We start from the raw sequence: 26583 nt of genomic DNA, 5'->3' as shown, positions 1-26583 counted from the left end.
ATTAGACAATTCTGAACACAGACATAGTGGGTGAGTATACAGACCGTCTCACCCTCTGTGATCAACTGAAACTGGGCTGGTGAGTTGTCATAGTGAGTAAACTACTCAACTTGTAATGACCACTTTTTGTTTAGTCGCTTCATTCAGTTGTTTAGTTTATCATGATGCCAAATGATGCTGATGCTTGTCGAATAGAATTTAAATAATATAAACCCTACTCCACTTTTCAGTGTTTGACTGTCACGGTGAAGCAGAATCTTACAGACATGCTGTAAGACTTGTGTGCAGGCTTTTTGTGGACTGTAATACGTCTTAGAGGAAGCCTGGCTATGGAAGATGAAAGCTCTGGGTGTGTCTCGGCACCTACAGCAGCTCTCTTTCTAACACATGGGAGCTTTTAGAATTGGTGAAAAGAGGCTACAAGCCTTTTATTAGTTCCCCCTCGATGAACAAGGAGACCAGTGGGAACACTGTTTATGCTGCTGTTTAAACTAAATCACTATACATGTACCATTCCCTACAGTAACCCTTCATTTGGATAAATATTAGAGATTTATACAGCCTGAGGATTTTATTTTTGGCACACAGCAGCAGACAAGTGCTTTAAATTTAAACTATAGGGATCTTTTTGGGGTCTGAATGATTGAAAACTTTTTAGTGCCAGTGTCATGTAACACTCAGACAAATTGCACAGTCCAGTTTGTACATGAGCACATGCTCTAATGTATACTGTAAGTGCTAAAACCACATTTCTTTATTTTTAGCCAAGTTGTTTTTACTTGGTGGCTACGATGTATTGTATTTCAAGCTTTTTGCGATATGTGTTTGATGTTTATGTTGCACTTTCCTTAATGTTCAGGATCTGTAGTACTTTTCTCTCCATTAACATGAGCCTGCTTCATGCTAACAGCTGATAGCTGTTATAGCTGATAATGACTGCTCTGACCAAGATAATAACATGAATCTTTTATTAGCGTTCGTGGATGCAGAAGGACCAAAACACAAGCTCAACAAGTGGACTATACAGTATACTTTACGGCATGATATTCTGAGTACATCAACTGAATGTGGAAAAGGTGTAAAGCCACCAGCAAGTGGGATTAAGAATAAACGTTGCACATATTGATCATGTGTTTGGAAACAGCACGTTTTGTATCGCTGAAGGACTCCAGACCTGGTAAATTACCTGCCAGTATTCAGTTTACTGCCGCCCTCATGTGGTTGTTTTAAGCAGGGGTGTAGTGGACAATAATCCTACACAACTTGACCTATACTTCACACTTGATTTGAATGGCCAATTTCTGTATTTGCCACACATTTGTAGCAGACTGTACATTACAGAAGGTATGGAGGGTAAGGTTTTTTTCATAAATAACACAATTATAAGCTCATTGGTTTTTCACCTATGTGTTTCCCGTAGTTTCTTCATCTCACTGTCACACCATAAAATATAACGTCATAGAATCATATCAAATTTGTTAATTATCTTAAGGGAAACAATAACAAAAAAGACAAAATGTCACTTAAATTAACCTGAGAATGAAAAGAGGAAGTTGACTATGCTGTCTTTTGTTAAAAATAAACAATCTGTGTGTGCAATAATGGGACATTAGGTGCAATTTCACGGACATAGTCAACGAACGTTTTGAATTAACCATATACACTTATCTGTACTTCAGATTTGATATTGTACAGACAAAGCTATGGGCCACTTCTCATACATAGCCGTGGTCCTTACCATTAACCTGTTTACATTCCTGGCATTGTGCCATTATTTGCACTCTTTCCCACTTTGTACTGCAACTGCTGCACAACAATTTCCCTCGGGATAAATAAAGTTCTATTTTATCTTATCTCATTAGCTCAGCCTCAGTATAGCTATAACATTAAAATACTGCTCACACAGTAATGTGTCAGTAACAATAATCTAATAATAATAACACTAATACTTGACAGGCAGGGCCATATAGATATCATCGAGGGCAAGGAGGTCACGATCTCTGTAATATTCTTGGGAATTTGGGGGGTTACATGACATCAAAATGACTTTATATTCTGTTACCCAAATATTTCACATGTTGGGTTCTTAAGGCTGGTTCTGATATTTCTTTAGTGTAAAGACTTCAAATTTAGACTGTTTAAAGTCAAAAAACTAAATTAATTTAAATTGTAAGGACTTAATGTTTACAATTACTAAATATCTGGCAGTGTAGAAAAACAACATCTAAACCTTAATGTGAGGAGATTTACAAAAAATATAATTTAAAAGTTAAATGAAATTATAAATGTTTTTGCATGGGTGCGGTTGTGCTGGGCAATTTGGACTCAAGACTTCAGTATTTTTACTACCCTCCTGACTTGACAAGGGCCATTCTGCTGCCTAATGACTACTTTCACTTTTCATTTTGCTAACTTTTACTTAGACAAGGTTTTGAATATGTTTTACATTGTGATATTACTTTTAAAAACTTCTACCACCACTGAGCCAACTATTTTACTTTACAATCTCTGTGCTGCATATCACTTGAGTCCTACATATGAACGTGCACACGTGCGTGAATAGGCGCACGCACACGTACACTTCACGCACACCTTACATGATGGCCTTATGAAAAGGATCCACCAGTGCAGACTGGGTAAATTAGGGTCAATGCCCTCACGTCGCCAAGACGAGCAAGCAGGTGGGCCGCAGGTAAAACGTGACGTCATGATGATACTTTTGAACTCCTTGGCAGTAAATCTATAAAGGTGTGTAGTCTTACTGCACAGGTAACCGTTCAGTAATAAGCCTGAACCTTAGACTGAAGTGAAAACAGAGCGCCAGTGCCTGCTGAGGATAAACTGTGAGGACTAACATGCGCCAGGAAGTTTGATGAAGTTTCACCGAGGTCTACCTGAGAGTAACCCTACCTGTCTGACGAGGACACCGGTATGTACCCCAACTCACAGTCGGCCAGACACCAGACACTGTCACTGAACAGTCAGTACATTCCGCCTCCGTATGACTTCCCTGGTTATCATCACGTCACGGGAGTCGGTGACCCGTCGACAAGTGCCTGGAACAGCGTCTACGCTCCCCGGGAGGAGTATCCGTACAGCTTCCCGGGGTCAAGCCCCAGCGCCGGGCAAGTCAACTTCTCCTCCCCGGAGCTGTGCGGCACGCCTACCGCCGCTGGAGGGGGGTCGTTCATCCCCTACAACTTCATCTCCGGACAGGACCCCTTCAGCTCCAGGAGGAGATCACATGAATCCGTCAGACCGTCAGTTTCAGGTGGGGCACACTCACTGGATACAGCCATAGAGGTCACTCGATTAAACTCTGTATTGGCCTATGATAAATAATCCAAGCTAAAATAAAATTATAAAATTAAGCACTTGATCAGGCTGTGAGAGGCTTAGTTCTTCTTTGTTGACAAAACTCGTATCTTATTTTTTTATTATTATTTTTTATTATTTTACATTTTATTAGATAGAGTCCTTGGTGTAGTCATATGACAAACTAAACCACAGCATCCGAGTGAGTGTACAGATGACAGATATGGTAAAACGCATATTTATAGACAGGAACAGTTTCAACATGTACACAGAGTATGACTGCACACACACATTCATCAAGCTTTTCACCCCTCCTTTCGCCAGCTTGGTGTGAGATGTAAATGCATGCAAAGATAACAGTGGAGGCTGTCAAGTCTGCAGAAGTGTCGCTCCCCACCCTCTCTGTCCACTGGCTGGTTACAAAAGGGTGACAAACTGGCTAGATAACATGTCAGGCACTACAGGAAGTCAGCAGAAGTCAAACCGAATCTCCTCTAAAGGCTAAACCTCAGGCCTTACGCCTTGTGTGTGTGTGTGTGTGTGTGTGTGTGTGTGTTGGTCTGCCTCGATCGATGCTGTCACATGGTCAAAATTTCAGATCAATAACTCTGACTCACCCTTTCCTAAGAGTATGTGTGCGTGTGTGTGAACACGCGTGTCAATGAATAGCTGCCTGTGTAAACACCTATGTAAACACCACTCACAGTGATAAGGAGAACCACTGATGCAATGCAGTGGGGAGTCTTTACATTAGTTATAGTTAACGTGATTAATAGAGCTAATGAGGCTTTGAGTGGCGCCTGAACTTGAATGTGGCACCAGACGTTTTCAAATTAGTCATCTGTTTGGCCACAGCTCTCAATGCATGTGACTCACTGACATTATAATCATTCTTGTTTGTATTACTGAATGAAGACACAGGAGCGGATAACACACCTATTTACTTACATTTGGTCAATCATCCAAACTTGTATTTATTGTGTTACTAAATCAGGGTTGTTTTGTGTGATTCAGGAGTGAAGACTCGCACCAAGGACAAGTACAGGGTGGTGTACACTGACCAGCAACGCCTGGAGCTGGAGAAGGAGTTTCAGTACAACCGCTACATCACCATGAGGAGGAAGACCGAGCTGTCAATGGCACTGAGCCTCTCAGAGAGACAGGTGAGAGGACCAGGGCAAATGAAAGGTATAGAGGTATAGAAGTAAGGGGTAGAGAAAGAGGAGGAAGCATAGGGAGGGTTACGATGCAAGAGAACAGATCAGAATCAAAATGACATGATCGAAAATAGGCAGGAGTGAATGTAAAGGAAAAATCAACCAAAACCTCAGAGTGTACTGGACTGAGCAAGGGTATGTTTTATCACTTATGAAATCAACTTCTCCTTTCTAAGAGATATAATGTGCTATTTTTTCTTTCAAAAGTTACATAGTCTCACTTTAAGGCCTGGGCCCAGAAAACAACAATAAATGGATGGACGCAAATAATTTAAAGAAACTACAAGAAAGAGTGCCAAATCAAAGAGTGTCATATAGGATGTGTAAGGATGTGATATTTATAAACATGCAAGAGTTTTGTCTTTCTTAGGAACCCACTGGCTTATTTTGGTTGACCCCTTTTTTTTCTGTTTTTCTGTTTGTTTGAGGTGGGGAGGGGGCAGTGGTGAAGAGAGTTAGGAAAGGTTTTCATGTGATTTACATTGTTGATATTTAAGTTATATTGGAAAACAAAAAGTTGCAACTTATAAAAATACAGCTATAGGCACAGTACTTTTGGTCCGTGTTGCTGCTTGGTGCTGTATTTTTCTTATCATCATGGTTAAGTGGACACACTTAGTCACCTCAATGAGTTAATACTAACACAGCACAAAAAGTTCTTCAACAATCCCATTTGGAGAAACCAGCTTTAGAAGAAACAGCAGAAACCTCTATAAACCATAATGTTATGTGGCCAAACAAAACATCTTGCATTAGTAGTGTTAATGGTGAAACCCTCACTCATGATGCTATTATTGTTTTTTCTGTCTACTCATTCCGCTTGTTAAACCCACAGCTGAGTGCAACAAAGTAATTCTGGGAAAGAAGGAACTTACTAACCTAAAGCAGAAGTAGGTGAGGCAGGGCGAGATAAAATCCCCAAAAATCTAAAACATTGTAGTTCAGCATCCAATGAGGATAACAAACTCGATTATACAAGACAGAGGCCCAAGACATAAGTCAAAGGAAAGAATGAGAAGGGATAATGCATTTTTTATTAACATCCTATAAGAGTCCTTACCTAATAAGTATGTTTTTGATATCTCATGTTTGTGAGTATCTACTGTATGTTTCAGGTGAAGATCTGGTTTCAGAACAGACGTGCCAAAGAGAGGAAGATAAACAAGAAGAAGCTGCAGCATTCCCAGCAGGCCTCTACGACTACACCCACCCCACCTGTGCTGGGTGGACCCGTAGACACCCACATCACCACCAGCCCCAGCAGCAACCTTTTGTCTGACACGATATCAGAGGAATACTAGGTGGATTTTACATGGAAGACTGATACAGCATGAAATATGTACATAGTGTCTTTTGTTTTTATAAGTTTACCACAGAATGACTGAAGATGATTCACATCAACATGATTATATAATGCCACACCTCCTGCCTTTCACACTACATGTGTGTTGCATTGATCGTCTCTGGGCATTTGCCGATCACAGGATGTTAATGTGTTAATATGGATAATTATCAGCACCAAGATACTGATTTTAAGGACAAAGAATCATTGGACAACGTGTCACTTTTTCAAAAATTGTTGGTTAAAGTCACATCAAAAAAGCATTTTCAGACGTTCCTCTTTCCTTAACATAAAGGGATGTGGAAATGTTTCTGAATATTGGTTGATAAGCGTGTGAATGCAGATGTCTATGTATAGTCAAGTATCTGCTTCATTAATAAGAAAATAGGAATTATGTGTCTTTTTTATGTCTTTCTATTTGTTCTAACTGCATGAGGAAATGCATCTCAAAATCACACTTGAGCATATAAATAAAAATTAAAATGAATAATGCTGATTCTGCCGATATATCCAAAAACAGCCCTGCTCCTTATTTTTGGGGAAGTAAAATTATGTTAATTCATCTCTTTATTACCATTTGAATTTACAGGAAATAGAGAGAGAGCAAAGAGTGTTGTGTTTGTTACTTCTAAGGAAAGAAGGTGATGCCAAAGTTCAACACCCCTTTAATGTTCTTTCTGTTGAAATGTTGATGCAAGGTATGTCTTGAGAATAGATCATTCAAAAATATATACCGATGGGTTTCAGTTAGGAAGAGGAAAGCAGCTGTTTATAGTGTGATGGAGAGGAGTAAATGCACAGAATGTTAAAAACAGGAAGTAAAAGCAATGGGATTTTGATATGAAAACACACATTTTGTAATTTGGCATTCATTGTTAAACATGTGTATAATATGACATGAAAGAAACATTTGGTGATAACATTTGTTTTCCCATTTTGACTTAAAATCTGTTTTTCTTTTCTTTTTTTTTAGCTACAACATTGTTATAACAGCAAGGAACTGAGAGCAAACATGTTCAAAAATGATAGTGGAATAAAATGTTCAGACAGCAGTGTTTAGCCACATCCTGAACAACAGCTGCCACGTAACTCATGAGCTACAGTCATTGCACCGCTAAACACACACACACATTTTAAGAGAAATAAAGTCCCTGCTTCTCTAGTTTTTTGGCACTTTATGAAACTATACTGTACATGTAAGACATGTTAACACACTTTCAGATTGTTCCTCTTTGTAGGTCACAGAAGTCAAGTAAAATGTATTTATATAGCACATTTCATACAATGTAAGCTCAATATGAACAAAATAAAATAAGACATGAACACATATTTAAATACATAATAAAAGAAAAACTAATTCATAAATTCATCCCCTGCCTACTCACCAACATAAACACACCCACATATACCCAAAAGGAGTGAGAGAGAGAGAGAGAGAGAGAGAGACAGACAGACAGACAGATGGAAGCACTAAAAGATGACACAGTTGTGGTATATCTTATACCATCCGGCAGTTTGTTTGTGAGAGTGGGCCCATAATAATTGAATGTACCTTCACCTACTGATCATGGTTACAGAGGAGACCAGTGTCTGATGATATGAGGGTTCTGGAGGGTTTGTGAGCAGTGAGCAGATCAGAGATGTATTTATGAGCTAGATCATTAATTGATTTGTAAACAGTGAGCAATATTTTGAAATCAATTCTATATTTTAATCAGAAGCCAGTGAAGTGATCTAAGTATAAGAGTAATATGTTCAGTTTTTCTTGTCCCAGTGAGTACTCTGACTGCAGCACTTTGAATGAGCTGGAGCCGTCCCACAGTCTTTTTGGGGAGTCCAGCAAGAAGGGCATTACAGTATGAACCAGTTTTTCAGTATCTGACTGAGACAAGATTGATTTGACTTTGGAAATATTTTTTTTGGTGGTAAAATGCTGTTCTAGTTATACTTGTAATGTGGCTTGTGAAGTTTAGTTCTGAATCCAAGATAACACCTAGATTTCTAACCTACTCACTGGGTTTCAGAGCCAGCGAGATCAGTTTGGAGTGGATCTCCTGTCTCTGACCTCTAGCGCCTACCATAAGGATCTCATTCTTGTCTTTGTTTAACTGCAGAACATTTTTGGTCATCCAGTGTCTAATGTCACTTATACAGTTTACAAGGTAATTTATGGGGTTGAGGTAACCATTTGAAATATATAATTGTGTATAATCAGCATATGAATGGTATAATACATTGTTCTTCTGTATGATGGAGCCAAGTGGCAGCATATAGAGATTAAACAGTAATGGGTCTAGAACTGAGCCACGGGACCCCACCACAAATGTTAAAATTGCCAGTTTTGAAGTTGTCAAGAGACACAGAGAATGTCCTGCCTTTTAGATAGGAAGAGAGCCAGTTAATGACACGGCTGGATAGGCCATCTGAATTTTCTAGTCTGTTTAGTAAAATGTCGTGGTCGACGGTGTCAAAAGCTGCAGTCAGGTCTAGTAATACTAAGATGGAAAGTTTATTTCCAGCACTATTGATCTTAAGGTCATTGACTACTTTAATGAGAGCTGTCTCAGTGCTGTGGTTAGTCATGAAGCCAGATTGATACACATCATACAGATTGTGAAGTGATATGAACTATGTTGTGAAGTGGTAACCATGCAACTGTTTGCAAACAACCTTTTCAAGTATTTTACTAAGAAAAGGGATATTGGAGATTGGCCTGTAGTTGCTCATCACAGATGGGTGTAATAAGCGAATGCTTGAGGAAGGAGGGGAAGACTCCTGATTGTAAAATAACTGTTTACAATATTTAATATGTGACAGACAGTGGAATACACGTTTGAAAAATGTTGTGGCTGCTGTATCACCTCTTCTAAATCATTAGAGGTAATAGGTGAAAAATTATGCTTTTTTTCACGGTGGTATAATGATATAGGAGCAGAGGTAGGCCAGATCCATGAAATTGTTAGATTTTTCCCAATATCAGAGACTTTTTCCTGAAAGAAGGTGGCAAATTCATGACATTTGGTGGACGAGAGGAGCTCGGCAGGCATTGATCCTGTTGGGTTTAGCAGTTTATCCTTAGCGGAGAACAGAGACTGAGCATTGTTTTGGTTATCATGTATTATATGAGAAATGTAGGGTTGTCTAAAACATTTAATTTCATTGTTGTAGCTCCTGAGTGTATTTTTAAAGATTTCGAGGTGAACTAGCAGCTTGGTCTTCTGCCACCTACTCTCAGCCTTCCAGCATGCTCTCTTAAGCATTCTTATTCTTACCCTATTTCTCCAAGGAGCTTTTGGATCTTTTTGGTTTTTATGGGTGCAATGCTGTCAATAATTTGACCAAGAACACAGTTGAAGTTATCCACCATGGCATGAAGCCAGAAGAGGCAGGGAAAATGGTAAATTTAGCAATAAGTACCGACAGTAATTGCAAATACTGTTACAAAATAAACCACTAGACCACGAGCAGTGAAAGAATTTCCGTTTTGTCTTTCAACGCTTAATATCAATAGTCTGTATTTTTACATGTTTAAGCTGAAGTTTGTGTTGGTTTTGCTGTTTTTAAAACATGTTTTACTGCTCAGTGCAGAGGTTTATCAATTTGGTTTGTATATCATTGGCACTTAACACAGTCAACAGCTGTGGGTCTATCTGCTTTAATTGCACATCTTGTGAAACATTTCCACAGAGAAAAGATCCTTGGTAAGTACATGCAGCCAACGAAGAAATGTACCAATGGTATAAAGCTTTACCTGCCCACACAATTACCATTTATTTGATAAAATTACGACCTGAGATGACCAAATTTTTGTTCCATAATTTTAGATTGAATTATAAAATAATATAGGCCACACTGTAGGATTTTAATGCAATAATTCATCCCCTGGCTTTTGACCGATCTTTTCACAGAAACCTTTACATCTGTGCTTCTTTACATTCACACTGTCCCACGGTAAACAGCTGTACTGTACAAAGACTGAATTACGAATCAAACTATTTTCTCTACTCAGCCAAATTGTTGACAAATTCTTTAAATATTAAATCATAAATCATCTGAAGGATGTCATCTATCAAAAACTGACATGCCCAGGATTGAAGACTTGGCACCAAAAACCAGTCTTGGTTTTATAGTTAAATAAGTTTGGCATGGCAAGATAACATCACATGACTTTCTCACGACAATGACAAAATCACCTGGTTTTTATGAGGGCAAAATAAATGTTTAATTGTGGGTCAACCAAACCTATTGAGAGCGTACATTATGTTAAGTTCAACTGTGTTTCAACAAGAGGGTTCAACAATAAAAAGGGATCTCAGCTGGTTGTTTAAAGACACTACACCTATCATGAACCATAAACACAAATTTTATGGCTCTGTCTATCAGCTGCATGCTTGTCAACCTTTAACCTCAAGCTATTAAACCAAACCAATCATGTAACCTCTGTCTTTGATTAAACTCACAGCAAGTAAACAATTAAAATTAACTAATTTTGTGTAACTTGTAAAAATCACATTGTAAAAAGTTATTTTATACAAAGAGGTCCTAAAGTGTTTTGGAGGTCGAAACTGAGCAGAGAAAACAAGGGTTCCCTGCCTGAGGAGCAAAGGTTTGGTTATACACTGCCTGACCCGGTCCACACCCATACCAAAAGGCTGCTGGCAGATGCAACAACATTGTGCTTTTACCTGCATCTGGTTACAGCTTTGACAATATGAAAAGTTATTTCTCCAAAATGTTCACTATGAGTTGCTTTGTACATACTCCCGTGTCTAAGAGCTTAAACAAGTAGTAACTTAATGCAAGAGACGTTATTCCACTAGCTGATGCCTTCCAGTACTGAACTATGGATTTCTTCTTTTAAAAGAGGCAGAAAAAACAAGAGTCTGAGGGATATTTAGATTAGTTAAGAGAGCATTTTGCTGAGAAGTTAGTGCAGAATACACTGAGCATTTTTCAAGTGAGAGCAGGGTTGGAGCCAATACTTAAATTTTCTTCGGCATTATTGTCTGTTTAAGTCAGACTGACTAATTTAAATCAGTTCAAATGTAATACTATGCTGTTTTATGTGATTAAAGCACTCTTTCAGGCAGAGAATGATGCTGAGGACAATGTAGTGGTCAGGCTCTGCATTCAAGATTCAAAGATTTTATTTGTCACATGCTCTAACAATAAAACCTTTGAATCTTGAATGTGCAGAAGAGTTACTGGTAGCTTATGTAAATGCTCCTGTACATGCTTTCATCCTGTCATTGAATGTGCTCTTTGTTTTACCGTTTATCCCTCGTTTATATTGATCTGCTTGATCTAGCCCTCAGCTGCATGTAGTTCAATTTAATTTCAGACAAATGGGTGTATTGTTTTTTTTATAATCATGAACCTTTTTGACAGTTGACTAACTCATTACTCTCAGATCATGAAACTTCTGTCAGCAGCACTGTGTTCAATGGACTTGCCATTTACCCCAAATCATTTGCATAAATATCCACAATGCAGATTGGTTTCTCCTCCAGACTTGAAAGTTTGAGCCTGAAATTACTCAAACTCTGAATAGTTAATATTATTTAAATATTACACAAAATGTCAGTTGTTACTAGTAAAGTAGATATTTACACTTCTGTTGTGGCAGATACATTCTAAACTGGAAGCCACAAAGTCACAGGAAATGCTTCAAACTAAATATAGAAAACATAACTTGATTGTATTAAAAGATAAATGCTTCTCATGCTCACAGTCTGACAAGCTGTTAGGTCCCTTTCCTCTTGAACCACATGTGCCTGAGTTTACTAAATTCTACAAGAACATGTTCCTCCTTTGCTGCTAACTGACTGTTTTAAGAAACACTATGTGGAAAAAGTGGAAGTGGAATCATTTTAAATTTCAGATGAAAAGACTGTATGTTATCTGTGTCTGGATCTACTACAATAGACTAATTCACCCACTAACTTTAACAGTATACAACTATGCTATGTTCACAACTGTTAAGTTTAATGGGATATTTCACAAATGGTTTGTAAGAAAGAAAGAAACTGATGAACCAATGTTGTAAGACTGAAAACTCATGCAAAAAGCAGAAGTGTTTACTTCATGGAAACAAATTCATGCATACTGTGAACTTCCTTCTCTAAAAGACAGTTCTCTACAAACGTATCTTTAGGCTAGAAAACCAAAAGAAGACAGCACGATTGAGATTAACTCCGACACACTGCACCAAACCTTTGATAAATCTACCAATGAAAGAGCATACTAGTTTGATTGATATACTCTGACCCTCGACTAATCCATCCACATCTGTTTAATAAATACATTTTAAACTGAAGTAAATGCAAACTTTATTACTTTGACATAAAGTTAGAAGTAGGCGTTTTAGATGACATGTAAACACAGATGATCGACCAACATAAACGTACTGATGCCACTTGTTCTGAGCACTTTAGAGTATACTGTTCATGTCTGCCAATCACTGTAGAGTAATGCATTGTAAAGACATTTTTATTCTTAAAATTCATTATTGAAAGTTAACAGTGTTTTAACATTGAAATAAAAGTAAATGTGCTCATAAATTAGACACAAGTACAAGGAAGTACAACATGATCTAAAGATAAAGATAGAGGGTGAAAATTGTGGTAAAATACATTTTGTTAAAAAAATATTAAATAGTCTACAAAAACGAGTCTATCAAAACTAGCCACACTGTGGGTCAAATGCTGGAGCTGATACATTGATGTCCAGTCAAAACCCAGAAGTATAGTAAAGCTGAAGAAAAATAATAACATCTATGAGCGCTGATGGTTTATATTTTTCCATTTGGAAATTGCATTAAATTAAGGTGAAAGACCTTTAGGCATCTTGGCAAACACCTCCTCCTAAAAAAACTGAATCACCTGTCTGTGCGGACCTTGGCGTACACACATTCATCTCCTATTGGTTCAACAGTCTGCCGAGGTTGCTGTGAAAAGTTGACTTGGTCGTACTCCACCTCCATGTCTTCCCTCTGCTGCATCTGCCTCCCCTGCCGCTGCATGATCCTGACATTAGCATAGGTTAATTCCTGTTCATCTTCTTCTTCTGCAGAGTAAAAGGAAGGAGTGGCACAAATATAAAATATTTAATGACTAGACATACTCAGTGATAACAGTGGATTGTTAAAGGAATAGTCTGACATTTTGGGAAATACACTTAATCGCTTTCTTGCCGAGAGATAAATGAAAAGATACCACTGTCAAGTTTGTCAGTTAAATGAGAAGCTACCACAATGCTAGCTACCGGTTAGCTTTGGCACAAAGACAGGAAGAAGGGGGAAACATGCCTGGCTCTGTCCAAAAGTAACAAAAAAGTTAATAAGATAATCAACATGTTAATTAGGGAGCTTGAACTGTGTTGGTAGGCAGATTTTGTTACTTTTGGACAGAGCAAAGCTAGCTTCCCCCCCTGTTTCCAGGCCAAGTGCTAAAGCTAACTGTCTGCTAACGGTAGCTTCATATTTAACTGACAAACATGAGAGTGGTATCAATCTTCTCATCTAACTCTCAGCAAGAAAGTGAAAAAGTTTATTGACAAAGACAAAAATCTATTCTAAAACAAAGTTTTGTTTACCTTTAGGTTTGTTGTTTTGCTTTTTCGTATGAGCACAGACGACTGCCACCCCGACCACCAAGAGAATTACCATTGCAGAGAGTATGCCGGCGATTGTTGGCAAATTGCCTGTTTCAGTAATAAGAGACACACAGATATTTAAGTTAGCATACACTACATGTGTTTTTATGGAGATAGACAAAGAGAAAAAAGGGGGAATGACTTTAATGAATCCACTGCAGGAAAGTTAGTTTTCACTTACTAATATACCATGGTGGGCTGGGGAGCATCCCAGTTTGATTGGAGGGTGTGATGTGAGTGGAGGGTTTAATTGACACTGTGATGTCACTCTCCTTACCCTCAGTAGTACTTGTGGTAGGGGCTTTTGTTGGGTCAATACACAGGCTGTTATTGGCTTTAACCCACTGTGATATGTGTGTTCCATTGGATAAGGTGCAGTTATTGAATATGAAGCCTTTGGGATAGAAACAAAATAATTGATGTACAATTAATCATCAGTGTCGTAATAATCCAACTGTTTTCTACTCATGTTCTCACTCACCACAGGTAGATATCTGCTCTTCTTTCGAGACCCTACTGATGTGATTCCTGACTGAACAGACCAGCTGTCCTGAGACGTCTTGTTTCAGAGTGATGCTGTTAGTCTCATTATTTCCAGAGAGGAGCTGAGCGTCTGTCAGTGTGTGTCCATCCAGAGTCCAGCTGTACTGAGGACTGTCCCCTCCCTCAGAGGAGCAGGACACCCTCATCTCTCCCTTGGACAGACACTCAGAGACCAGCAGGACAGAGGACACAGGAGCTGAAGGAAACACACTCAGATGATTTTATATATTAACACAATCTTGGTTATTTTATACAGTTTCTGATGCAGAACATGCATAGATACAGATATATGTAGATTATGTGAAATATGTAGTTTAGCAATAGAATATAACATGTATGTCTATCAATATTATTAAATTCCATAGTAGGTAAAAATAGTTATTTACCTTGAATGGTTAACTGTAGAGTCCGCGGCTCTGATTTCTGTCCATTTGAATCAAAAATGTCAAGAGTATATTCACCACCATCAGTCCTGATCAGGTTGTTGATCCCAAATGTTCCATTACTGGGAGTAAATGAGGATCTGTTTTCTATCAGATTAGACAGAAACATGTTATTTCTCAAATGCAGTATTATTGTTGTGTTTTTAAACAATTGGTATCTAAATATCTTTGAGGCGCTGTCCATCAGCTGGAGGAGCACAGTTCCTCCCAAAGCTCCATAACACTGAGCTCCATCCTGTCTGCCATCACAGTAGGTTTCCACACCTGGAAATTAAAAAAAAAACAAATTATGTACATATCATATTTTGACTTTTTTTTCATTTCTACAAAATGAATGACAATGACAATATTTTAGGCATATGCAAATATTTATATAAATCAAATACTTTAGTAGTGGTTTGGTGTAATTGTGTCTCTCTCAGACATCACTATGCAAACAGACGTTTATCGTTGTGCAGCTGAGCGTTACACAGGCCTGTGACTGCAAAACAGTTAAGGTTCAGCTAACTGTGTTAACTGTATTATTAACTAACGTATTTTACATTTTTTCAAAAAGATACTGAATCTTAGAAAAGCTCAAATATCAGTTTCAAACTGCTGCAGGTGTCAGTTGATTATAATAACATAATTTATCAATAAAAGTGGTAATTTCTTCTGAACCATCTTGAAACTGCAGTATTTGAGCTGCATTACACATCACTGAGCATAATGTTGATACTATACTCATGACTGTTACTTGAAACCAATAGCTATACAAGAAGTTCCAGTATTAATAGTGTTATTAGTGCTGTAAGTTAAACAGCTCACCATGAGAGACTCCGAGTAGCATCAGCAACAGTCCAACCACAGCTTCCATGTCTCCTCAGTGTTCAGCCTCTGTTGACCCAGTCAGCAGCTTCCAGACACACTTTCACCCAAAGCAAACATGCACATCCTACACTGAGCAGCCTGAAATGTGTCCTGAAAAGTGATCAGCCTCAGAGGAGAATGTGTGAAAACTTTGCGCAAGCAGAGCATTGTTGTATTCATCTTTTTATAGACAGAGAGGAGAAAAGGAAGTGATGTCAGTTTCCCTTCCTTTTTCATTTAGACCAAGAGGGCATTTGGGTGTGATGGACTGAGTGGAAGAGAGGGAAACATTCCTCCTTCATATTGAAAGAGGATTTGAGACTGACATTTCTAAGATGTCCATGTCCAAATGATAACAAAATAATTAATTACAAAACCATATGACTTTGTTGTCTCTCCATCTTATCATTCCTGACAAATTAGTCATCTGCTCATCATCATTTCCCATCTCTAAATGAATGATAAGTTCAATTTAGCAGGACTAGCAGGTCATTATTATCAGAGCATGTTGAGCGTATGAGAATTGTTTACACGTACCAAACTGTATTTTAAATTCTGGTTTAAACAGTTAAGTTTTCTGATATTAAAACATCATTCTAAATCATACAGAATCATGTATAACATGACATGAAAGACATCTAGAATTTTGTGTATTAGGTTCACATAATGAAGAATAATGTTCAGTTAAATTTTGAAGCTACATAAAGAAACATTTCAGGTAAACATAGACAGCGCTTAAGTTTAAACAGTTAAATAATTGAAAATATGTTGTCTGAAAATTAAGAATTATGATCAACTAAAACACAGTTAAGCAGTTTAAATAAATGTAGTGAACATGAATTTGACTTTTTATCTTGTGATTTTGAGTACTTGAATACTACAGTAATAATGCAACAATTATTGCAAAAACACTATATTTTTATACAATGTCAACCTCTAGATACAGTGTTGGAACAGCATTATACAGCTTCAGACTTTATTATCAGCCAACTAATACATTTGTTGCCCTTAGTCTTAGAGTCTTTGCAATACTGTCCTTATAAAACCAGCAAAATGTCCTTATCCTTTATTCCTTTGACAAAACCAATCTACAGTCAGAGGATTATTGGTTTGTCTTTTGTCAGAGGTGTATATCAACAAGGTAAAAAAAAGGCAACAACATGCCATCCCTCCCAAACTGATGGACTGACTGAACAAAGCAATATTCTGCCATCAAACTAGGATTTGGGGATAACAGCTTTTCAACATCTGGCTGTTTATTTGTACTTATGAGGGAATTAGTTAGAAGCCAGTTTAACACAAGTGTGATTACCAATGGTCCTCACAGCTGCAGGCTAAATTTATTATTTTCAGTGCTAGACCTCTTCAAACTGTAATGTCAAACTTCATGCTAAAAGTTTTGTGGAGATGTTGGTTTGAGTGGTTGTTGTGTCGTTCACTACATAGCAAAGTTATTGGATTAATCGACTGAACTGATTATTTCAGTTCCTCACTTATAACAGAAACACACACGAGGCGCTAAAATATGTACATTCACACTGTGCTGTTGGCCCACAGTGGCCGAAAGCTCAAACTATTCCTCTGTAATGTTTCTCTCTCTCTCTCTCTCTCTCTCTCTCTCTCTCTCTCTCTCTCTCGCCCTCCACTGGCAACTTCTTGCACTTTCAGCGATAAACACTTGATATCTAGTGAGGAAGACTGTTTTAGTAAAGCCTCTTAAGGCAGTAACAGCTATGTTATTATTTTGAATTGATCATTATTGTTCCTAAAATGTTTACACGTTCTCAACAGAGAGTTTTACTGAACACAGAATTATCCATCAGCAACAGTAACTCCTCTGTAAACCAGTAGAGAGAAACCTCACACCTACTAACACTGATGATGAGTCTGGAAGTTTTATTCAATTCTCAGCAGTCATTAAAGGCACAGTCCATGATCAAAATGGCAACAAAAAGGTAGCTCACCAAAACGGACTGATGACACATGACTGATTGATTGACAGGTTCTGAATACATAACAACACTAGAAAGCAACTAAATTAAAGCTCTTGCTATTAAATGCTTTCAAAGGTTTTACATTATTGCTCTTTGTAAACATGGAAGCAAAACAGACATATATGTGTAATTATAATCAGATGAGAAAAACACAAAACTATTATTTACACAAGTCAACAGTTAAACACCTTAATCATATATGTGAATATACCCATATTTGTTATGGTGTACAGTTTGAATGCAAAATCACCATTTAATATACACCCACAAAGTCAAGTACTGATACAAAAGTAAAAACAATTCATCTCCAAAACATCAACTTTTCTCTTTTCAGAAAAATATTCCTGTTTCCAGTTTTGTGACAATCATTTTTCAGATAATCCAGTGTGTTTTAAAATGGCTGATTTACCTGAAGAATGGGAGAATGTGCTCAGCCCATAAAGAAACGCTTAATCCTTCATTTTATCTGAAAAATTCAAAACCACCACATTTGGAGATACATTGTTTTCACTGGACAGCGATGATGTGGAAATATACAGTACAATAATTTTCAAACTTCATCAAAATGAGTTGCACTATCTGAAAATATTAGCTTTATTCACAACATCACATTTTGCTTTAGGATAAACTGTGCTGTGGAGCTGTGGGCCTCTGGGTGCTTTTTCACTCTCCAAAGGCAGCGGTGCACTGAAACCTTTACAACAAGACAGTCTTTCCACTTGAATTCACTCTATGTAAAGGAAACTCTGACCCCACTTTCACCAAGTCAACAACTGGTGAAGTGACCGAGTGAAAAGAGTCAGACGGCTCCACTTGTGATCATAGAACTAGAGTTACAATACATAACCTTAGTTCTATCAGAGCTTCCACAGTGACACAAAAGCAGAAAACACTCACACACCTTTTTTATAGGAAGATATTCATAGTGAGCTGCTAAGAAGTGAATCGGAGAAGAATAATAACAGATGAGAATTTCCACTCTAAACCCAATTTTCACATCCATAAAGACACATGGCCAATCACAGCAGGTGAGAGGCGACACTAAGGTGTCGGTTTCAGAAAGTTAAAGTTCAGATGCAGAACTTCTCATTTCAACCATCACAACAGAGTTCTCTTGATATTCCATCTTTCGAGGGACGGCAGAGCCTTCAGCTATCTTCTTTTTCTTCCAAGCAAAACAGACGGCAATCCCAATTAATATAAGAATCACAACAGCTGCTCGCACACCACATATGAGCAGAGAGCGATCTGTTCAGATACAGAGACACATGTCAAGTTACTGCTGTGACAGGAGAGTTAGTTTTCACTTACTCATATACCATGGGTCATCTCTGCTGGAGGAAGCAACAGTTTGATTGGAGGGTGTGATGTGAGTGGAGGGTTTAATTGACACTGTGATGCCACTCTCCTTACCCTCAGTAGTAATCGTGGTAGGGGCTTTTGTTGGCTCAATACACAGGCTGTTATTGGCTTTAACCCACTGTGATATGTGTGTTCCATTGGATAAGGTGCAGTTATTGAATATGAAGCCTTTGGGATAGAAACAAATATGATGATGATAAATATCTGATGTACAGTTAATCATCAGTGTCATAATAATCCAACTGTTTTCTACTCATGTTCTCACTCACCACAGGTAGATATCTGCTCTTCTTTCGAGACCCTACTGATGTGATTCCTGACTGAACAGACCAGCTGTCCTGAGACGTCTTGTTTCAGAGTGATGCTGTTAGTCTCATTATTTCCAGAGAGGAGCTGAGCGTCTGTCAGTGTGTGTCCATCCAGAGTCCAGCTGTACTGAGGACTGTCCCCTCCCTCAGAGGAGCAGGACACCCTCATCTCTCCCTGGGACAGACACTCAGAGACCAGCGGGACAGAGGACACAGGAGCTGAAGGAAACACACTCAGATGATTTTATATATTAACACAATCTTGGTTATTTTATACAGTTTCTGATGCAGAACATGCATAGATACAGATATATGTAGATTATGTGAAATATGTAGTTTAGCAATAGAATATAACATGTATGTCTATCAATATTATTAAATTCCATAGTAGGTAAAAATAGTTATTTACCTTGAATGGTTAACTGTAGAGTCCGCGGCTCTGATTTCTGTGCATTTGAATCAAAGTTTGTAAGAGTATATTCACCACCATCAGTCCTGATCAGGTTGTTGATCCTAAATGTTCCATTACTGGGAGTAAATGAGGATCTGTTTTCTATCAGATTAGACAAAACATGTTATTTCTCCAATGCAGTATTATTGTTGTGTTTTTAAACAATTGGTATCTAAATATCTTTGAGGTGCTGTCCATCAGCTGGAGGAGCACAGTTCCTCCCAAAGCTCCATAACACTGAGCTCCATCCTGTCTGCCATCACAGTAGGTTTCCACACCTGGAAATTAAAAAGGAGATCAAATTATGTACATATCATATTTTGATCATTTAATTTCTACAAAATTAATGACAATTTATATATATATATATATATATATATATATATATATGTGTGTGTGTGTGTGTAAATATATATAAACATTTCACAAGCCTTTTACTGGAAAACAGTTCAAGTTTAGCTACTTACTCATTTTTCTGTAAAACATTCTGTGATTAATTCAAGTTAACCTCACCCAGTCATTGCAAACTGATGACTGTTAACAAAAAAACTACATTTTCAAATTCTAGTGAAGTTTCCCAAGTTTCCAAAAATAACACACTATACATTATTATGTATTTTTGCAAATTTGTAATAATTGATGAAAAACACAAATAGAATATTGAAATGTTAGCTAATGATGCAAACATAAAATCATGGTGACTTAGGTATTAATATTTCCTGTGAAGGTAAGCATCATGTAGCTGTAATGAAGTGTTACAATGTTGTAAAGTGTATTTTTCTAACTTTAAAGCAACTTTCATGAAAAACTAAATAAAAAGAACATGGGTGAAATTTTAAGAAAATAGAAAAATATAAATATGATTATTTCATTCCATTAATTTTTGAAAAACTCAACATTGTATGGGTGAACTGTAACTGTAAGCCTCTCTTAATGCAGACAGGAAAATGTTCTTGTGCAACAGAGACATAAACAAATATGTGACAGCAAAACATTTCACATAACAACTCATGCACAAATGTAAAATCCCTCCTCTCAGCAGAACCTTTAGCTATTGAATATATTTCAACATTAGCTTTATAACTGAGTTTCCAGTGCTCCTTTTTACGTACAGTAATTGAGTCAGAATAAAATAGATATTTCATCTTTTGGGCCTTTGAAGTTCCTCGAGATTCAGTCATAACCATTAAATATATTAATGAATAAGTCAATGATGTGCTCTTAATTTGCACTCTTTTATATCTTTTGTATTTGTTATTTGGATCTTGGTTTTAAATTTCAGTAAAAAAAACAGCTTGAATTTAAGTAGTAGTTATACACAAGCCATTTTTAAGATTAAACCAGCTTTCAGTTTGTTTCAACATCATAGATTTCTGGCAGACAATTGAAGATCAAAGCTGACAAAAATGTTTAATTATATTTAATTCATTCATGTGTCATGACTCTTGTATGAATGTGGTCCCTGCATGGGTCAGTGTTTGAGCTGTAAAACACATCAATGAAGATGATGTCAGACTGTACTTGTTGAATATATTTGATCCCACAGCTGCATAAAAAGCATCAAATTAAAAACGGCTCACCGTGAGAGACTCCGAGTAGCATCAGCAACAGTCCAACCGCAGCTTCCATGTCTCCTCAGTGTTCAGCCTCCGTTGACCCAGTCAGCAGCTTCCAGACAAACCTCTCTACTTTATTCAATAACAGACATGCACATCCTACACTGAGCAGCCTGAAATGACTTCTCTCAGTGATCAGCTTCAGATAAAAAGGTGTGAAAACTCTGACCAAGTAGAGTGTTGTTAAAATAGTACAGCTGAGTCAGGAAAGAGGAAGCAGTTTGAGGTAATGTGGTAACTATGTGCAAACTTGTCGATACTAAAATCCCCGGAAACAACAAGTCATCTGCTTGCCCCAGTTGATATCTTCTCATACATAACTATTCTTCAGTTGCAGACATATTATGTTATGTTATCAGACAAATCATCACTGACCTTTGCACTATATCCAACTAACTGGAAGAGTGAAACAAAGAAACTTTTGCTTGATTTTTGTACTTGACAGGCAGAGCAAAGATGAATGCAAGTTGAATGCTTATTTTCACTTTGAGGTTACACAGCTTCAATTACTACAAAGTTCTTGCAAACCAGAAAGTCTTATAGACAGGTGCGTTGGATCATAAACTGTGAAAGAACTTCATTGACGATGCTTTTGATCTCAGACCATCATCAGGTAAGATTCAAGATTTCTATTAATTAAATCCACATTTATTTGCAAAATGAACTGAACTAATTCTGGCAACATAAAGGCGTTTAGGACAACAGTTGTATATTTACACTCCCAGGATGCTTGTATGCACTTGTAGGGAAACCTGTATGAAGTCATTTTAACACAGTCAAGTCTCAGGTACATCATCAGGGCTCATGTTTTATGTCTCAGTCTCAATACAGGACTAGCTCAAACAGTCAACCCTCAAACAACATCCTCAGACATCACAGTAATGATTCTTGTGTTGTTCCCAACATGGTGAAGGAAGCAGCAAACTGGTCATCTCAGTTCCTCATTTATGTTTGAGACAGTATGACTACATGTTTAAATTACTGTCCTTGGCTACGCTTTAAGACATTATTTTATGTTAAACAATTTGTAAAAATTTCTTTTCAATTTTATGTACAGCGACCAGTGTGTGGGCTTAAAAGAAAGTGTCAGAGAAAATGTAGGTAAAGTTTTTCTACTCTTTGTTCCTTTGACAAAACCAATCTACAGTCAGAGGATTATTAGTTTGTCTTTTGTCAGAGGTGTATATCAACAAGGTAAAAAAAAAGGCAACAACATGCCATCCCTCCCAAACTGATGGACTGACTGAACAAAGCAATATTCTGCCATCAAACTAGGATTTGGGGATAACAGCTGTTCAACATCTGGCTGCTTATTTGTACTTATGAGGGAATTAGTTAGAAGCCAGTTTAACACGTGTGATTACCAATGGTCCTCACAGCTGCAGGCTAAATTTATTATTTTCAGTGCTAGACCTCTTCAAACTGTAATGTCAAACTTCATGCTAAAAGTTTTGTGGAGATGTTGGTTTGAGTGGTTGTTGTGTCGTTCACTACATGGCAAAGTTATTAGATTAATCGACTGAACTGATTATTTCAGTTCCTCACTTATAACAGAAACACACACAAGACGCTAAAATATGTACATTCACACTGTGCTGTTGGCCCACAGTGGCCGAAAGCTCAAACTATTCCTCTGTAATGTTTCTCTCTCTCTCTCTCTCTCTCTCTCTCTCTCTCTCTCTCTCTCTCTCTCTCTCTCTCTCTCTCTCTCTCTCTCTCTCTCTCTCTCTCTCGCCCTCCACTGGCAACTTCTTGCACTTGCAGCGATAAACACTTGATATCTAGTGAGGAAGACTGTTTTAGTAAAGCCTCTTAAGGCAGTAACAGCTATGTTATTATTTTGAATTGATCATTATTGTTCCTGAAATGTTTACACGTTCTCAACAGAGAGTTTTACTGAACACAGAATTATCCATCAGCAACAGTAACTCCTCTGTAAACCAGTAGAGAGAAACCTCACACCTACTAACACTGATGATGAGTCTGGAAGTTTTATTCAATTCTCAGCAGTCATTAAAGGCACAGTCCATGATCAAAATGGCAACAAAAAGGCAGCTCACCGAAACGACTGATGACACATGACTGATTGATTGACAGGTTTTGAATACATAACAACACTAGAAAGCAACTAATTTAAACCTCTTGCTATTAAATGCTTTCAAAGGTTTTACATTATTGCTCTTTGTAAACATGGAAGCAAAAAAGACTGTATACTGTATGTGTAATTATAATCAGATGAGAAAAACACAGAGCTATTATTTACATAAGTCAACAGTTAAACACCTTAATCATATATGTGAATATACCCATATTTGTTATGGTGTGCAGTCTGAATGCAAAATCACCATTTAATATACACCCACAAAGTCAAGTACTGATACAAAAGTAAAAACAATTCTTCTCCAAAACATCAACTTTTCTCTTTTCAGAAAAATATTCCTGTTTCCAGTTTTGTGACAATCATTTTTCAGATAATCCAGTGTGTTTTAAAATGGCTGATTTACCTGAAGAATGGGAGAATGTGCTCAGCCCATAAAGAAACGCTTAATCCTTCATTTTATCTGAAAAATTCAAAACCACCACATTTGGAGATACATTGTTTTCACTGGACAGCGATGATGGGGAAATATACAGTACAATCATTTTCAAACGACATCAGAATGAGTTGCACTATCTGAAAATATTAGCTTTATTCACAACATCACATTTTGCTTTAGGATAAACTGTGCTGTGGAGCTGTGGGCCTCTGGGTGCTTTTTCACTCTCCAAAGGCAGCGGTGCACTGAAACCTTTACAACAAGACAGTCTTTCCACTTGAATTCACTCTATGTAAAGGAAACTCTGACCCCACTTTCACCAAGTCAACAACTGGTGAAGTGACCGAGTGAAAAGAGTCAGACGGCTCCACTTGTGATCATAGAACTAGAGTTACAATACATAACCATAGTTCTATCAGAGCTTCCACAGTGACACAAAAGCAGAAAACACTCACGCACCTTTTTTTTGGGAAGATATTCATAGTGAGGTGCTAAGAAGTGAATCTGAGAAGAATAAAAACAGATGAGAATTTCCACTCTAAACCCAATTTTCACATCCATAAAGACACATGGCCAATCACAGCAGGTGAGAGGCGACACTAAGGTGTCGGTTTCAGAAAGTTAAAGTTGAGATGCAGAACTTCTCATTTCAACCATCACAACAGAGTTCTCTTGATATTCCATCTTTCGAGGGACGGCAGAGCCTTCAGCTATCTTCTTTTTCTTCCAAGCAAAACAGACGGCAATCCCAATTAATATAAGAATCACCACAGCTGCTCTCACACCACATATGAGCAGAGAGCGATCTGTTCAGATACAGAGACACAAAAATCACACGTCAAGTTACTGCTGTGACAGGAGAGTTAGTTTTCACTTACTCATATACCATGGGTCATCTCTGCTGGAGGAAGCAACAGTTTGATTGGAGGGTGTGATGTGAGTGGAGGGTTTTATCTCCTTACCCACAGTGGAGGTGGGGATGCAGTTGATGAATATGAAGCCTATGGGCAACGAAAATGATCAATGACTTGATGTACAGAGTGATCATAATCATCAGTGGCATAGTATTTTTCATCATGTTCTCACTCACCACAGGTAGATATCCTACTGATGTGATTCCTGACTGAACAGACCAGCTGTCCTGAGACATCTTGTTTCAGAGTGATGTTGTTAGTCTCATTATTTCCAGAGAGGAGCTGAGCGTCTGTCAGTGTGTGTCCATCCAGAGTCCAGCTGTACTGAGGACTGTCCCCTCCCTCAGAGGAGCAGGACACCCTCATCTCTCCCTGGGACAGACACTCAGAGACCAGCAGGACAGAGGACACAGGAGCTGAAGGAAACACAGATGATTTTTGATATGAACAGAATCTTTGTTATTCTATACAGTTTCTAATGCAGAAAAGGAATAGATACAGATATATGTAGATTATGATATGTATGTAGATTAGCAATAGAATATAACATGTATGTCTAAAAATAGGTATTTACCTTGAATGGTCAACTGTAGAGTCCGCTGCTCTGATTTCTGTCCATTTGAATCAAAAATGTAAAGAGTATATTCACCCCCATCAGTCCTGATCAGGTTATTGATCCTAAACTTCCCATCACTGGGAGTAAATGAGGATCTGTTTTCTATCAGATTAGACATAATCTTATTCTTACTCCATATGAGTATTGTTCCTGCTTTGTTTGACCATTGGTATATAAATATCTCTGAGGCGCTGTCCATCAGCTGGAGGACCACAGTTCCTCCCAAAGCTCCATAACACTGAGCTCCATCCCGTCTGCCATCACAGTAGGTTTCCACACCTGGAAATTAAAGAATGAAAAAAGTAAATATCACAGTTTTAATCATTTCATTTTTACAAAATGAATGATAATGACAATATTTTAGGCATATGCAAATATTGATCTAACGCAAATAATAGTGGTTTGGTGTAACTGTGTCTCTCTCAGACATCACTATACAAACAGGCATTGATCATTGTGCAGCTGAGCGTTACACAGGCCTGTGACTGTAAAACAGTTAAGGTTCAACATTTTATTCACATAATATTAAATCCAATATTAATATGTGTTATTAGTGCTGTAAGTTAAACAGCTCACCGTGAGAGACTCCGAGTAGCATCAGCAACAGTCCAACCACAGCTTCCATGTCTCCTCAGTGTTCAGCCTCTGTTGACCCAGTCAGCAGCTTCCAGACACACTTTCACCCAAAGCAAACATGCACATCCTACACTGAGCAGCCTGAAATGTGTCCTGAAAAGTGATCAGCCTCAGAGGAGAATGTGTGAAAACTTTGCGCAAGCAGAGCGTTGTTGTATTCATCTTTTTATAGACAGAGAGGAGAAAAGGAAGTGATGTCAGTTTCCCTTCCTTTTTCATTTAGACCAAGAGGGCATTTGGGTGTGATGGACTGAGTGGAAGAGAGGGAAACATTCCTCCCTCATATTGAAAGAGGATTTGAGACTGACATTTCTAAGATGTCCATGTCCAAATGATAACAAAATAATTAATTACAAAACCATGACTTTGTTGTCTCTCCATCTCATCATTCCTGACAAATTAGTCATCTGCTCATCATCATTTCCCATCTCTAAATGAATGATAAGTTCAATTTAATCAAAATTCACAGCCTGAGATGCTGTCTCAAGCTCTCAAACTGCCCCTTACCCACTAGCAGGTCATTATTATCAGAGCACGTTGAGTGCATAACAATTGTTTACACGCACCAAACTCTACTTTAAATTCTGGTTTAGACAGTTACGTTTTCTGATATTAAAACATCATTCTAAATCATACAGAATTGTGTGTAAAATGACATGAAAGACATCTAGAATTTTGTGTATTAGGTTCACATAATGAAGAATAATGTTCAGTTCAACTTTAAAGTTACATAAAGAGAAATTTCAGATAAACTCAGACAATATTGAAAGTTAAACAGTTAAATAAA

The 26583-nt window shown here is 37.7% G+C and overlaps 3 protein-coding genes and 1 long non-coding RNA gene across 5 annotated transcripts; 1 reads left to right on the top strand and 3 right to left on the bottom strand.

The window, feature by feature from the left end:
* The first annotated feature begins 2647 nt into the window (after positions 1–2647).
* Positions 2648–6926, top strand: cdx1a (caudal type homeobox 1a). Its single transcript, XM_044205396.1, has 3 exons — positions 2648–3271; positions 4330–4478; positions 5648–6926. The coding sequence occupies exons 1-3, from the start codon at positions 2932–2934 to the stop codon at positions 5831–5833; spliced, it is 675 nt and encodes a 224-aa protein (XP_044061331.1). The 5' UTR covers positions 2648–2931; the 3' UTR covers positions 5834–6926.
* Positions 6927–12186: 5260 nt separating this feature from the next.
* LOC122880358 (hemicentin-1) lies at positions 12187–15560 on the bottom strand. Of its 2 annotated transcripts, none has more exons than XM_044205393.1 (6): positions 15321–15560; positions 14457–14777; positions 14009–14266; positions 13709–13921; positions 13468–13575; positions 12187–12939 (listed from the first exon to the last, which is right to left on the bottom strand). In XM_044205393.1, exons 1-6 carry the CDS (start codon positions 15367–15369, stop codon positions 12752–12754), a joined length of 1137 nt encoding a protein of 378 aa, XP_044061328.1. In that variant the 5' UTR covers positions 15370–15560; the 3' UTR covers positions 12187–12751. The 2 variants fall into 2 exon arrangements, with proteins under 2 accessions (XP_044061328.1, XP_044061329.1); XM_044205394.1 differs by having other exon boundaries at positions 13805–13921.
* Positions 15561–17241: 1681 nt separating this feature from the next.
* On the bottom strand, positions 17242–21368 carry LOC122880360. The gene is made up of 5 exons (XR_006378906.1): positions 21058–21368; positions 19436–19755; positions 18988–19245; positions 18770–18886; positions 17242–18604 (listed from the first exon to the last, which is right to left on the bottom strand). It is a non-coding gene; the product is annotated as an uncharacterized LOC122880360 (long non-coding RNA).
* A 1700-nt stretch (positions 21369–23068) lies between these two features.
* LOC122880355 (hemicentin-2-like) lies at positions 23069–26366 on the bottom strand. Its single transcript, XM_044205390.1, has 5 exons — positions 25737–26366; positions 25119–25439; positions 24721–24960; positions 24593–24631; positions 23069–24436 (listed from the first exon to the last, which is right to left on the bottom strand). The coding sequence occupies exons 1-5, from the start codon at positions 25783–25785 to the stop codon at positions 24252–24254; spliced, it is 834 nt and encodes a 277-aa protein (XP_044061325.1). The 5' UTR covers positions 25786–26366; the 3' UTR covers positions 23069–24251.
* Between the last annotated feature and the right edge of the window lie 217 nt (positions 26367–26583).

This window comes from Siniperca chuatsi, linkage group LG8 (genome assembly GCF_020085105.1).
Source record: "Siniperca chuatsi isolate FFG_IHB_CAS linkage group LG8, ASM2008510v1, whole genome shotgun sequence".
NCBI lineage: Eukaryota > Metazoa > Chordata > Actinopteri > Centrarchiformes > Sinipercidae > Siniperca > Siniperca chuatsi.
The sequence above is the reverse complement of the archived record's forward strand: the minus strand, read 5'-3'. Positions and strand labels throughout refer to the sequence as shown.